This window comes from Saimiri boliviensis, chromosome 16 (assembly GCF_048565385.1).
Source record: "Saimiri boliviensis isolate mSaiBol1 chromosome 16, mSaiBol1.pri, whole genome shotgun sequence".
Classification (NCBI taxonomy): Eukaryota; Metazoa; Chordata; class Mammalia; order Primates; family Cebidae; genus Saimiri; species Saimiri boliviensis.
In genome coordinates, this window is record NC_133464.1 from 33578648 (window position 1) to 33591625 (window position 12978).

The following is a 12978-nucleotide window of genomic DNA, read 5'->3' on the forward strand; positions in this document are numbered from 1 at the left end:
CTATCAGCAGGAAAGTCACTGCTGTTTTGTAGGAGAGGAGTGAAAGCTGCTCTTTCATGTTTTAGGAAGGCAACTCTGGCATCGTTGTGAAAGGTGTACTGAAATGAACATTTGGAATCTAGGGAGGTAGTCATTGCAGTAGATCAAACATAAAAGAATGAGAACCTTAAACTCATTGGGGTGAGGATGCAAAGGAAAGGGTAGATGAGAGGTAGAAGAACATTTGGAGGTAGATTTGTCATGTTTTGGCTATTCTGAGATGTACATCTTTTTTTCAAATTATGTAACGTCTCTGAAATCTGGTTGTATCTTAACAATTGTAATTGAGAGTCTTTCTTTTTTTTTTGGTGATACATAAAATATTGGTAAATCTTCAATTCTGTGGCTTCTTAGACTTTATAATACCAGCATCTGATGACAATGTGGATGTAAGGATAAATAAAAAGAGTGATTCAAAAGCCGGGCACGGTGACTCACACCTGTAATCCTAGCACTTTGGGAGGCTGAGGTGGGCGGATCACAAGGGCAGGAGATCCAGACCATGCAGGCCAACATGGTGAAACCATCTCTACTAAAAATACAATAATTGGCCAGGCGTGGTGGCATGCGCCTCTAAGTCCCAGCTACTCAGCAGGCTGAGGTAGGAGAATTGATTGAACCCAGGAGGCAGAGGCTGCAGTGAGCTGAGACTGTGCCACTGCACTCCAGCCTGGATGACAGAGCAAGACTCTGTCTCAAAAAAAAAACCAAAAAAAAAACGTGATTTAGAGACAGCTTTGTTGTAGCTCAGGTGGAGAAGTAGTGATCTCATTATTAACTTAGGTGAGAGGGCATGCATGTGTGTAGAGGAGGCCAAGTTTGATTTTGGACATGTTATGGTTGAATCAGCTACAGGATCCTTATTTGTAGTTGGCTCCTGGGCACTTGAATATAGTAATATTATTATGTTTTAGTATATTATGTTATGTTTATATATTATGTTATGTTTATTTATTTATTATTTATGTTATGTTTATTATGTTATGTTTATTATGTTTATTATATTATGTTTTATTATGTTACGTTTATTATATTATGTTTTATTTATTACTTGAATATAGTAACATGTTTTATTATGTATAGTATATTATTATGTTTTTTGAGGTATAGCTATGTGGAAGTGTCCATGCTAACATCCATTATATTATGTTAACACCTGAATAAAAAGGTTACTAGGTGAAACCACAGTTTTCAGAGGCAGAAACCGATGCCCACCGTAGCTAAAGGGCTTACCCAAGGTCAGACTGCTCCATAAATGGCAGAACTGGAGTTGGCCTCAGGTTTGTCTGTCAGAGCCTAAGCTCTGCCACTTACTGAGGTCCAGTTACAGAGGGAGACTTGAGAGTTGTCAGCATAGAATAGATGTTAATGACATGTGACACAAGAGATTGTGAGAGTAAATAGAACATATCTGATAAGATGGCCCAGGACAAAATGTTAGAAAAAGCAGTTACACCACCTTTAATATCTAGACTGTAAGCATCCCACTCTCTGATCCTGTCTCCATCATACTTACTCTCCACCATTACTTCAGCCTTATCGAGACATTTTTGTTGACTCTATCACTTTTTCACTGTCATCATTACCACTTATGTATCATTACCACTTGTTTGCTTTATTATTTGTGGTCATCGTTTATTATGTCATCATTACCACTTGTTTGCTTTATTAATCGTGGTCATTTGTTATCATCAGTTGCTGTCTCTCCCTGGTTGGCAAAACCCCAACAGTGGATAAACCAAACTACTCATCTACTTCCTGCCTGAATCTGCACAGCTAAATATTGATAAGAAAAATACACACCTATGTTAATTGATCTTACTTTGCATTAGAAACCACAGACCTGGAAGAGGAACTCAACAATATATAGCAATCCTACTACATATCCGTAATAAATTTGCTTTCTCATTTTTCAAAATTACTGCTTTATTCTATTCTCCTGTTTTCTCAAATCTGTAACCAACCTGCCTTCTCATTTTCAGCTGATAACCTCACCTCATATTTAATGACAAAAGATAAGCAGCTGAGAAAGTTGAAACATGTATTTCCTCATCTTTCCATCAACAGATCTTCCAACCCCTTTGTATTTCTTGTCATATCTACTTTCCCTTCTGTTGCAAAAGGAAGACAAACCCTCACTCCCATGTAAGCCAAGATCACCCTTTGTGCTTTGGATCCCTTTCCCTTCTTGACTTCTTAGGGACTTTGCTACCTATTGCTGTAATACCTCTACCACTCCTCCTCCATTACTAATACCCTCTTTGTCATTCCCATTGGCATTCCTAACCATGGTCTCATTTTTATGCCCTCTCCTTTACAGCAAAACATTAAAGAATTGTCTGTGTTTTCTGTCTTGACTTCATCTTTCATTGTCTTTCAACCTCCAGTCAGGTTTCCATCCCCACCATTCACTGAAACAGTGCTTGTTAGTAACTGATCACTGTGACTTCCAAGTAGTTAAATCCCATAATCACATCTCAGCACACATCAAACTCAGTCTGTCATCAATATTTTACTCATCTGGCCACTGTCTCTCTCGAAAAACTTTCTTGCCTTGACTTTTGTAATAACATATTCTTCTTTCCTATATCACAGGCCCCCTTCTTGTCAATTTCCTCTGCTGGTTGCTCTTCCTCTTCCTTTGCTTGCTGGACTGCCTTCCGTTTTCCAGCTGTTTTGTTAATTCAGGGGATCTCCTCTGGTCCTTTGGCTTTACATGCTCATATGTTTGGTGCCAGTGACTCGAAACCTGCCTTGCTGAACTTGTCCAGTTAAAAATGAGCTTAGCATCACAAATTTAACATGGCTGAAACAGAATTCTTGATTTTTACCTTGTGTGAAATCCACTTTTCTTGTCTTTTCCACTTTAGTGTATGATCTGTAAAAGGAGATACCAGTCCAAGTAGATAACTTCCCTTTTTACGTGAGCTTCCTGATTTTGGCATACATAGTATTTTCAGGAATATTGCAGGAATATGAGAGAGAGAGAGTGTGTGTGTGTGTGTGTCTGTGTGTGTGTGTGTGTGTGTGTGTGTGTGTGTGTGTATACGTGTGTGTGGGGGCAGAGTTACAGAATAGATAAAGCAGTATCTTCTTGGTTTGGGATTTTTGTGTTCTTAAAAGATTTCATGACATAAAGATGAAATTAAAACATATATGAACATATTTTGGATCTGGACTTGCAAATTACATGAATTTTTGAGACAAAAAAGATAGAACCTGCAAAGAAAGTTCAGGTTTGTCTGCCACTTGAGACTCTGACCAGGAATCTTTTATAGATAAGCATTCAGTCCTGACTACTGCTTAAGAGCACTTTGGAAGAAGAGTTTGAAACCCTGTGATTCATGATTTTTTTTTTTTAATGACTTGTCAAACCAGTTGAAATGAATGATTAGAATTAAGTTTCTCCAAGGGGAAGTTCAAATCTATTCCACATTATCTTTGTTTAGTTTTCTTGGGTTAGTGTTCATAATTAAGGGAGAACCAAAATGTTTGGAAAGCCAGACTGAGACCAGAGAGCTCTTTGTAATGAGACTCAAATGACTACCTGCCTGTCATGAATAGCCATGCATCTGTTATTTCTTTGAGAGTAGAGACCCCTTTCAAATTAATGAATACTCAGTAGTATCCTTTTAAGGCAGACATAGAGCAGCACAAGGATTTTCTCCGAGAAAAAATGGTTTGTGGCAGTTCTGTCCCTTCATTCTCCCTCTACTTACTCTGCTTTTCATTGACCTTCTAGGCTTCCAGTTCCTAGTTTACAAGGGTTCTACACTGTAATTATTATTAGAACAGGGAAATATTTAAAATGGCTATGAAATGTTTTGAGTCCCACAGTGAAGAAACCATGTAAATCAAGTAAAAGACTACATTTTTCTATGCCATTTTTGTTTGTATTGTTAAATTTGTGCTATTTGAAAAAACATTAAATCATTATTTTCTTCTGACAACTTTCCCAGCTAGTTGAATCTTAATACTATCTTAATAGCAGTTAATCCTTCAACAAATCTTTGTTGAGTACCTGCTAAGCACCAAACTGTCTTCTAGGCACTAAAGATTTAGTTATGAATAGAGTAAATAAGTTCTTGCTCTCATGAGTTTCCATTCTGATAAGGGAGACAGACAATCAATATGTAAACACATATATAATATCAGGTAATATAAATGCTCAGGAGAAAACCAAAGCAGCTTCTCTCTTTCAGTTTTCCTCCTGATAAAACTAGTACACAGTCAAAACACCCCATTAACTCTGAACAAGCTACCTAATTTCTTCATGCCCTTGTTTTCTTATTTGTAAAGTATATTTACCCTGTTCACCTCACAATGAGTTGTATTTTTGAAAAGAGAGATGGAAAGGGTTGGGGCGGTGAAAGATGCATGTGAAAGCCCTTTGTAAAATATGGCTATAAATGTAAGTATTATTATTTGTGCTTGTTTAAATGGAGTCAAGGATTTGTGTATTTGGTGTATCTCAGTGTTTCTGTCTGCATTGTTTGTTGTTTAGATTATAAACTACTTGAGAGTAGTTTAAAGCTCAGGCCTTTTGGGTTGTTTTAGCTTTCATTACTGTTTGGTTTTTGGGAGTTTCTAGTAAAATGCCAGTGCTTAATGGTTAGTTGCTGTTACTCTATAACATAGAAATGAATTGAGAAAAGGATTCAGGCATCAGATGGATGATTGTGCTAAATGATATTTTCAGAAACCTAATCCTGCTATACCATAATGCTAAAGTAGAAGAGTTTGAGTGAAATTGTCCCAGCCTTAGTGGAACAAAAAGTGTTTTCTTTCTGACATGAGTTCTGTGGTTAGGTACAAAATAAAGCATTTTATATGTCAAAAGCTTCAGTCTCCATGACCCGGTATCTCAGGTAGAATCTCTGTTAAACATGTGTAAAAAGAAAGGTGGTAAAAGGAAGCAGTGTTATTAATGGCCCTAGATAACCCTTCTTAAACACCTACTTAAGTTTAGAGCAGTTTGCTCCAAACTAAACCATTTGGCCTTCTAGTTATGACTGTTGTTTTGTACTAAAAGTGTTGTTTCTTTTTTCAAAGGTCCGTCAGCCTGTCATATGCATCAACAACCATGTATTTTGTTCGATATGTATTGATTTGTGGTTGAAGAATAATAGCCAGTGTCCAGCTTGCAGAGTCCCCATTACTCCTGAAAATCCTTGCAAAGAAGTTATAGGTAAGGGACTGTTTTTATACCCATAGGAATAGGTTTGAAACAATCTCCAAATAATATATATTTTGGGGAAGACTTAAATAGACTATTTTCAGTGATGCTATTTGGCCAACATAATGCTGAGTGGATGAGTAATTTGTGTAATGTATGGATGAGCAGCACAAGGCACTGAGAGGTGCATGGAACTTACATTCACTGTATGGATTGTGTAATGAGTGGATGAGCAGCACAAGGCACTGAGAGGTGCATGGAACTTACATTCACTGTATGGATTGTGTAATGAGTGGATGAGCAGCACAAGGCACTGAGAGGTGCATGGAACTTACATTCTCCTAGCAACTGAACCAAAAGAAAAGCAGCAAGTGCTAAGGCCTCCCCGAAAAGCCCAGAGAGTCCAGGGAAGAAACTTCAGCTAAGAACATTGAGAAGGGCTTCATAAAGTAGGTGGCCTTTAAGCTGGACATTTAAATTTAAGGATGAATGACATTTCAACTGATGAAAATTAAGAAGGGTGTTTCCTGCGGGGAGAATAACATGAACTAAAGTTTAGATATAGGAAAACATAGAGCATGCTTTTAGAAATGATCAAAAGTCTGCTTTGGGTCCGACTATTGAAATAAAACAAAAGGTAAATTGAGACTTTAATGCAGAGAACGTTGAATGACAGCTAAATCAGGGACTTGCTCTAGGATTGAGAAGGGTGCAGTGAGCATGATGGTTTTGAGCAAAGGAGTGGTATGAATCAAAATGTGCTTTACAAATGTTACTCATGTGGTAATAAATAATGCTGGAGTATAGGATTAGACAGGTTGTGAGTAGGTCTGGTAGGAGGCTTTTGCCTAGGTGTGATAGGAAATATAAGTCTGGATTAAGGGTATAAAACAAATTCAGTGTCACACTAATATTGGTGGGGCAGAGGAGGAATAAAACTTGAACTAGAGGATCCTTGAAAAAGAAAATTTTAAAGAGCCTTTTTTTAAGTGTGGTTTTTATTCTCATATAAGTTATTTTAGATTGCAAAAATTAAAATGATTTCTACTTGTTTTTGCTATAGGAAAAATTGAAAGTGAATCTATAATTAGCCAAATATAGAAAACATCTTTCAGAAAACTTAAGAAGCCATTGTAATAGTACCAAGTTAGGGAAAATGGATTTAAAAGATTTTTACAAGGGAAATAGGAATATATGTGCTACAGAGCAAAAAAAAAAGAACTAGTAGGACTTAGGAAATAAGAGACCTATAGGAGGAATCAGAGTTGGCTTTGGTACCTGGGTGAAATCTGGTAGAGGACTAATTCTCTGCTTTGTTGCATGCTGTGGGGTTAACCTCTGTTTTTTTGTTTGTTTGTTTTACCTGCTGAATTTCACCAAGGAGTCAATTCTTTTCTTGTAGAATATGAGCTTTGATGATTTGAATATTTAACCCCTGTTTTTCTTCTTATCCCGTCCATGTCCTACCTTTTTTATTCATACCTAAGTGATATTTCATAAATTCTCTCAAGGAAAATAGTTCATCCATTTTTGCATTTGGATAGAATATCCTGAAAAAAAAAAAAAACCTGTAAAATACCTTTGCTATTATTATAATGCTAAGAAGTACAAAGAAGGTAACCACAGCATCAGTGAAGAGCTCTTGGGAAGAATTCATTGTGAGTGCATTTGTAACAAGTCATGATATACAATTAATACCATGACTTATAATCCATGGTAACTAGGTTGTTAGAATCCATGAAAAGATAACATTAATCTAACTACATACGTATATTGCAGGAATATATTTTTTTTATAATATTTTGGTTAAATGTAAAGGTAATAATTGATTTTATTATTTAAATATAGTCTGTTTTTCATAATTTAAAGTAATCTAAATGTGATAATATATAGCCCTTTCCTCCACTGAATTTGCTGTGATAAGATATATAGATATGTAAACACAATATGATGTATTACTGAAGGCATTTCTTACGGTATTACTTGATATTTATTTTTTCTAAGGATTCGGTAGTCAAAAGGCCTAGATGTTAGCCCCAAGTGTATAAGGGAAAGGGTAGATACTAAGCTGGAAAGCTATATAAAACAATAAGGAAAAGGTTCATTTTCATTCTGCCTGAATTAGGATGAAAAATTAGAATTGTTTTTTTCCTATAGGAGGAACAAGTGAAAGTGAACCTACGCTAAGCCATACAGTCAGGAAGCATCTTCGGAAAACTAGATTTGAATTACTACACAGAGAATATGAGGTAAACATTAATTGAAGTTTAAAATTCTGTCAGCAATGAATTCAAGGTAAAAATTGATCTACCTCAGGCCCCAGACTTCTTAGACTAAATATCCAATGAAACTTTAAATACCTATTTAAAACACACACACACACACACACACACACACACACACTTACTTGATAAATTCTTTTTCCCTTTCCTATTTTAAATAAAGAGTTTTTTTGCTTTATTTTTTTCCTTTCAGTACCAAGGAAAGGGGGAATGGGATTCCAGAAAAAAGGAGCAGATGACAGCATTTCTTTTTTTTTCTTTAAGTTAAAATTTGTACCTCTACAGACATGTCATTTTATATTTGCTTCCTCAAAAAGTTGGGAGAAAAAGAAAATCTTGTGAAAGCCTGTCTGACCTCTACAGTCATCATTTGCTTTTGCCTGTTACTTTACTGATGATTTTAAACCTGATCAATTCTAGTAAATACTATACCTTATGTCAACTGCCACACAGAGATTTTAGTGTGAAACATGCTATTTGCTAGTTATTGTCTAAAGGTGAATTAACAGGCTGATTGGACATAGTGATGCTACTTTTACAAATAAATTCACGCTAATAGAATACATACACTTTTAAATAATATATATTAGGCCCAGTTGTCTTTTTACATTGACTAAAGAGGAAGATATTATCAATCCCCTCTTTTGACTCAAAATATCTTTCAGTTAAACTGTATACATGGAAGCTACTTCAACTGCCTCAAAAATTTTTGGAACGCAGTAGGGCATAAATACATGATTGAATATGTGTTTAGTCATTTATGTGTTCCCCACATATATGAATTTGTTTGTTTTATAAAAATGCTATATAACTTGAAATGTATTGCAATTTAAAACACTAAGTAGTACTATCTGTGTGACATTGAATGCTAAAATGTATTTTTATATAATGAATATTTATCATACTTAGTAAACAAATTAATCCTTTGGGAGATCACTTGAGCTACTTGGGAGTTTATTTTCTAACAGAATTTTTAATAACCTCAGTTTAAGGTGACATTTATTATAGACGAATAAATGACATTATAGTAAGGAGTTCTAACCCAAATGTTTAGCGACTGGTTTTAAGATAATAAATAGTTCCAGAGTGGGAAAGCTAATACTTGCAATAGTCATAGTAGTAATTGAAGAACTAGAATCCAGAAAAGTAAAAAATCAAAAATTAGCTACAGGTATTATTCTGAAATGATAGATGGTTTCACTCATACTTCAGATATAGAAGTGAAAATATAAATATCAAACAAAACCCTAACAATCTTTGTGGGTTTTTTTGGAGACAACCTCACTCAGTCACCCAGGTGGGAGTGCAAATGGTGCAATCTCAGTTTACTGCAACCTCTGCCTCCTGGGTTCTGGCAGTTCTTCTGCCCCAACCACCATGTAGCTGGGACTACAGGTGCCTGCCACGACACCCAGCCAATTTTTTATATTTTTAGTAGATATGGGGTTTCACCGTGTTGGTCAGGCTGGTCTTGAACTCCTGACCTCAGGTGATCACCCACCTCAGCCTCCCAAAGTGCTGGGATTATAGGCACGATCATCTTGATAACTGTACAGTCAGCCCTCCATGTCCAAGGGTTTATCTTCTGTGGATTCAACTAAGATTGAAAATTTTTGAAAAAAACATATATATATTTATGTAAACAATGCAGTTTACCAACTATTTGTATAACATTGTCATTGTATTTGTTATTAAAAATAATCTAGAGATGATTTAAAATGTATGGAAGGATGTACATAGATTATATGCAAATACAGCACTAGCCATTTTCCATCAGGAACTTGAGCATCCATGAATTTTGGTATCCCTAAGGGTCCTAGAACCAATCCCCTGTGGAGGTGGGGATGGGGTGGGATACCAACTGTACGTTTTTTTTTTCACCCTGCTCCACTCAATGTACTTTTAAATTCCCCTCAGTAAAGCAGTTTAATATACCTCAAGGGTTTTTTTTTTTTGGGGGGGGGGTATTTTGTTTTTGTTTTTGTTTTTTTTGAGACAGAGTTTTGTTCTTGTTGCCCAAGCAGGAGTGCAATGGCACGATCTGGGCTCACTGCAACCTCTGCCTCCTGGGTTCATGCGATTCTCCTGTCTCAGCCTCCCAGGTAGCTGGGATTACAGGCATGCGCCACCATACCCAGCTCATTTTTTGTATTTTTAGTTAAGCCAAGGTGGGTGGATCACCTGAGGTAGGGGGTTTGAGACCAGCCTCACTGACATGGTAAAACCCCTTTTCTACTAAAATTAAAAGGTTTTTTTTTTTTTTGAAATGGAATCTACTTTCCTGTTGGAATTCATGCAGCTTTTCTTATTTTCTGGATGACATCTTAAATAGAATCAAAGATTTGGCTTTTTTAAAAATCAAAACTATCATTGAATTAAAATGAAAGCAGCATAAATTCCATTTTTTATCAGTCAGGCCACATTTTGAGAATTTAAACTGTATGTGACTTTCTCCCTACAAAACTCTTTTGATGTGTAAAGAGTCTGTATATCTACAGAATTTTAAGTACAAAATTCAAACCGTGTTAGCTTCAGTTTAGCATATGTATGTATGTGTTTAGTGTCTATGCCTGCCTCATGACTATGCAGTGCTTTTTCAGGATGAAATAGATTGTTTACAGAAAGAAGTAGAAGAGCTTAAGAGTAAAAATCTCAGCTTGGAGTCACAGATCAAGACTATTCTGGATCCTTTAACCTTGGTGCAAGGCAACCAAAATGAAGACAAACATCTAGTCACAGATAATCCAAGTAAAAGTAATCTAGAAACTGTAGCAGAGTGGAAGAAAAAACTCAGAACAGCTAATGAAATCTATGAAAAAGTGAAAGATGATGTGGATAAGCTAAAGGAGGTAAGTTGTGGTTTTTAAAAATCTATTATGGTTGTTTTTAAAAGTAAGTATCTTCAAAAGTATAAATAGCCATATGATCTTGACTCATCATCAGATGATTTTTGAGGGAAAAACAGAATTTCTGGATAAGCATTTATATGCAGTAAGAAGACTTTGTCTCATTTAAATATTATTAATTGCCAAGAAATATCAGGTGGTTCCATTTGTAACTATAGTTGGAGACTGTGTAGTGCTTCTGTATAAGATTGCATCTTCTAGAAGAGTAATATCAATTTAAAGGATGTGTTTCTGTTTCCTCCTGTTTGTGGTCTGCCTTAGTTTTTTTAAGCTTATGTCAGTGACTTCCTTGTGTAGGTATGAACAAGCACATACCCATTTTCCCATGTATAAAAAGAAAAGTTTTGACCTTATCTTTTCTGTTGCTACCACTGTCTTATTTTTAAGATTGTAGATAGACAAATAAAGGCTTAGTGACCAATTCCAGGACTATTTCATGCAAAAAGATATTGTGGTTTATGAAACTGGTTCATTTTTTTCAATTATTTGAACAAGATAGAACATGGTGAAAAAGGCAAACTTTTAGGATTTTTCAGTCTAGAAAGGGAGACAAGATTTATGCCATCAGCAAGATCCATGTCATCAGCTGGGTGTTATAGTCAACTGCTGCAATGCTGTCTGACCCAAGTGACTGGCCTGGCCTTTAGCTTGAGTTCAGATTCATCCACAGTGGAGTCGTCTTGTGCTGAATGGAGATGGTTTTGTAGTACTCAGTTCTACAATCACATGCTCAACTATTTACATTTCCTTAAAATGCTATTTCTGTGTGAAATTACTAAATCTTGCTTCCCCAAATTATTAATGAGCTCCATGTGATATTTTAAAGATGTTTCTCTGTATATTGGCTCTCAGGTCCTCAGGTTAAGAAGCAGAGAAATACCTGCAACTTAAGATGTAAGCCATCTTCCACATATAAAATAAATGTTCTGTTGCTCTGAAAAGGCTAGGGTGAGGGGAAGAAGAGAACCTAGTGCTTTCAGAGAAAAAAGAAACTACAGACATAATTATACTGAGTTTGTTATAAGTGTATAGGAAGGGGAAGTATGTAGTTTCTTTGATTATTGATGGCCATCATTAGTATGTTGATTTTTTTTAGAAGACAAAAGGATATGTAGTTTCTTTGATTATTGATGGCCATCATTAGTATGTTGATTTTTTTTAGAAGACAAAAGGATGCTAAAAGGAATGCCAACTGGGAAATTACAGTATTTATCAATTGGCCTTGTTTCCTTTAATTTCCATAGTTCTTCTTGAGCTATTGGTAAGCACTGTATGGTCTACTTTATAGTTGTTAAACTTTGTTTGAAGTTTTGGCAGTAAATACTTCTTAGAATATGAAGCTTTTAAGTGTGATATGAGGGATGTCTATTAAAGAAGAATACATAAAGCACAGTTAATTTTCCTTTGCTCTTTTAATGGTCACATGTTAAATTCAATACTCAAAGCTACCCTGGGACTTCAGAATTATTTGGAATATTGAATAAGCCCATTTTCTGTGCCTAGTGATGCTAGTAGGTAATAGGCTATAAACTGGGATTGTAAGTGAATGGGAAAACATGGACTGCAGAGACAAAACTAAAGTATGGAATGCAAAATAGTAACATACTATAAATCAAATACAGGAGTACCAAAGATTCAGAATAAAGGACTGCTTAGCATGAATGAAATGGACTTTTTTTCTGATGTTACCAATGGATGAGTTTTCAACCATCACAAGGCTAGTGTCATTACCTAGTCAGTGTTAAAAATGCAGAAATATTAGCTGAAGTATTCATTACTCTTTTAGGTGCAACAGTAGGCAGAACTCTGCCCTTCGTAACTTCAACTCGCTTAACCCTCTTGAACTTAAAAATACCTTTGATAGTTGAGGAACTAGCAAGCCTGTAATGAGAATTATTAGAGAGTCACAGGACTGTTGAGAGACTTTGAAACATAGCCATACAGTAGTGGTGGGGGCCAGGGAAGGGGGAAAGGAAGTCAAATGAGTTTCTAATTTAAGCTTGTCATCATCATCAAAAAGCATTCACTAAGTGCCTTCCCTTATGGTGCTATGCTTGAGAGCTTAATTCATTGTCTGCATATATGAGGAAGTAAATGGCTTTCCTTATAACTTTAGAGAAGCAGTAATGGTGTTTATCAATCACTTAAAGAATTAACTCTCCACAGTCCTGGTTGGTGTGCATCCATGAAAATAAGCAGGTGCTTATACCCTACAGGGAAGCTAGATGAGTCTAAGTAAGGGAGTTAGAATTTTGCTAGAATAATGTTCTCTACCTTATTTCTCCTATGATCTTTGTGGTGCAGCTTATGTGGGTAGATAAATAATACAATCAGAAGTTCTGGAAATTTGTCAAAGTAATAACCAAATTTTTGAAATATGTGTTTAAGCCTTCTTGGTTTAAACCTTTTTTTGGTGCCAGTTATTCTTGCAACCCATTTACTTTGAATTGTAAATGCTGTAGTCAAAGAATTTCCTTTGCCCAGGTTAGTGAGGTTGGTTTCTAGTCCAGGAAATGTTATTTTTATTTGTAATACAATACATAAAAGCAATGGCTAGGGAATTTAAAGGAAGTAG

General features: G+C 35.8%; 1 protein-coding gene across 2 annotated transcripts in view; it reads left to right on the top strand.

Annotated features, from left to right (window-relative positions):
• Positions 1-12978, top strand: part of OBI1 (ORC ubiquitin ligase 1) — a 44339-nt gene that overhangs the window by 7835 nt on the left and 23526 nt on the right. Inside the window, exons 2-4 of one of the 2 annotated variants that reach the window (XM_003931021.4) lie at positions 5092-5227; positions 7373-7464; positions 10098-10346. In XM_003931021.4, the coding sequence (XP_003931070.3) occupies positions 5092-5227; positions 7373-7464; positions 10098-10346 (477 nt within the window). The remainder of the gene's footprint in view (positions 1-5091; positions 5228-7372; positions 7465-10097; positions 10347-12978) is intronic. The other variant, XM_074387565.1, reaches the window with a different exon arrangement.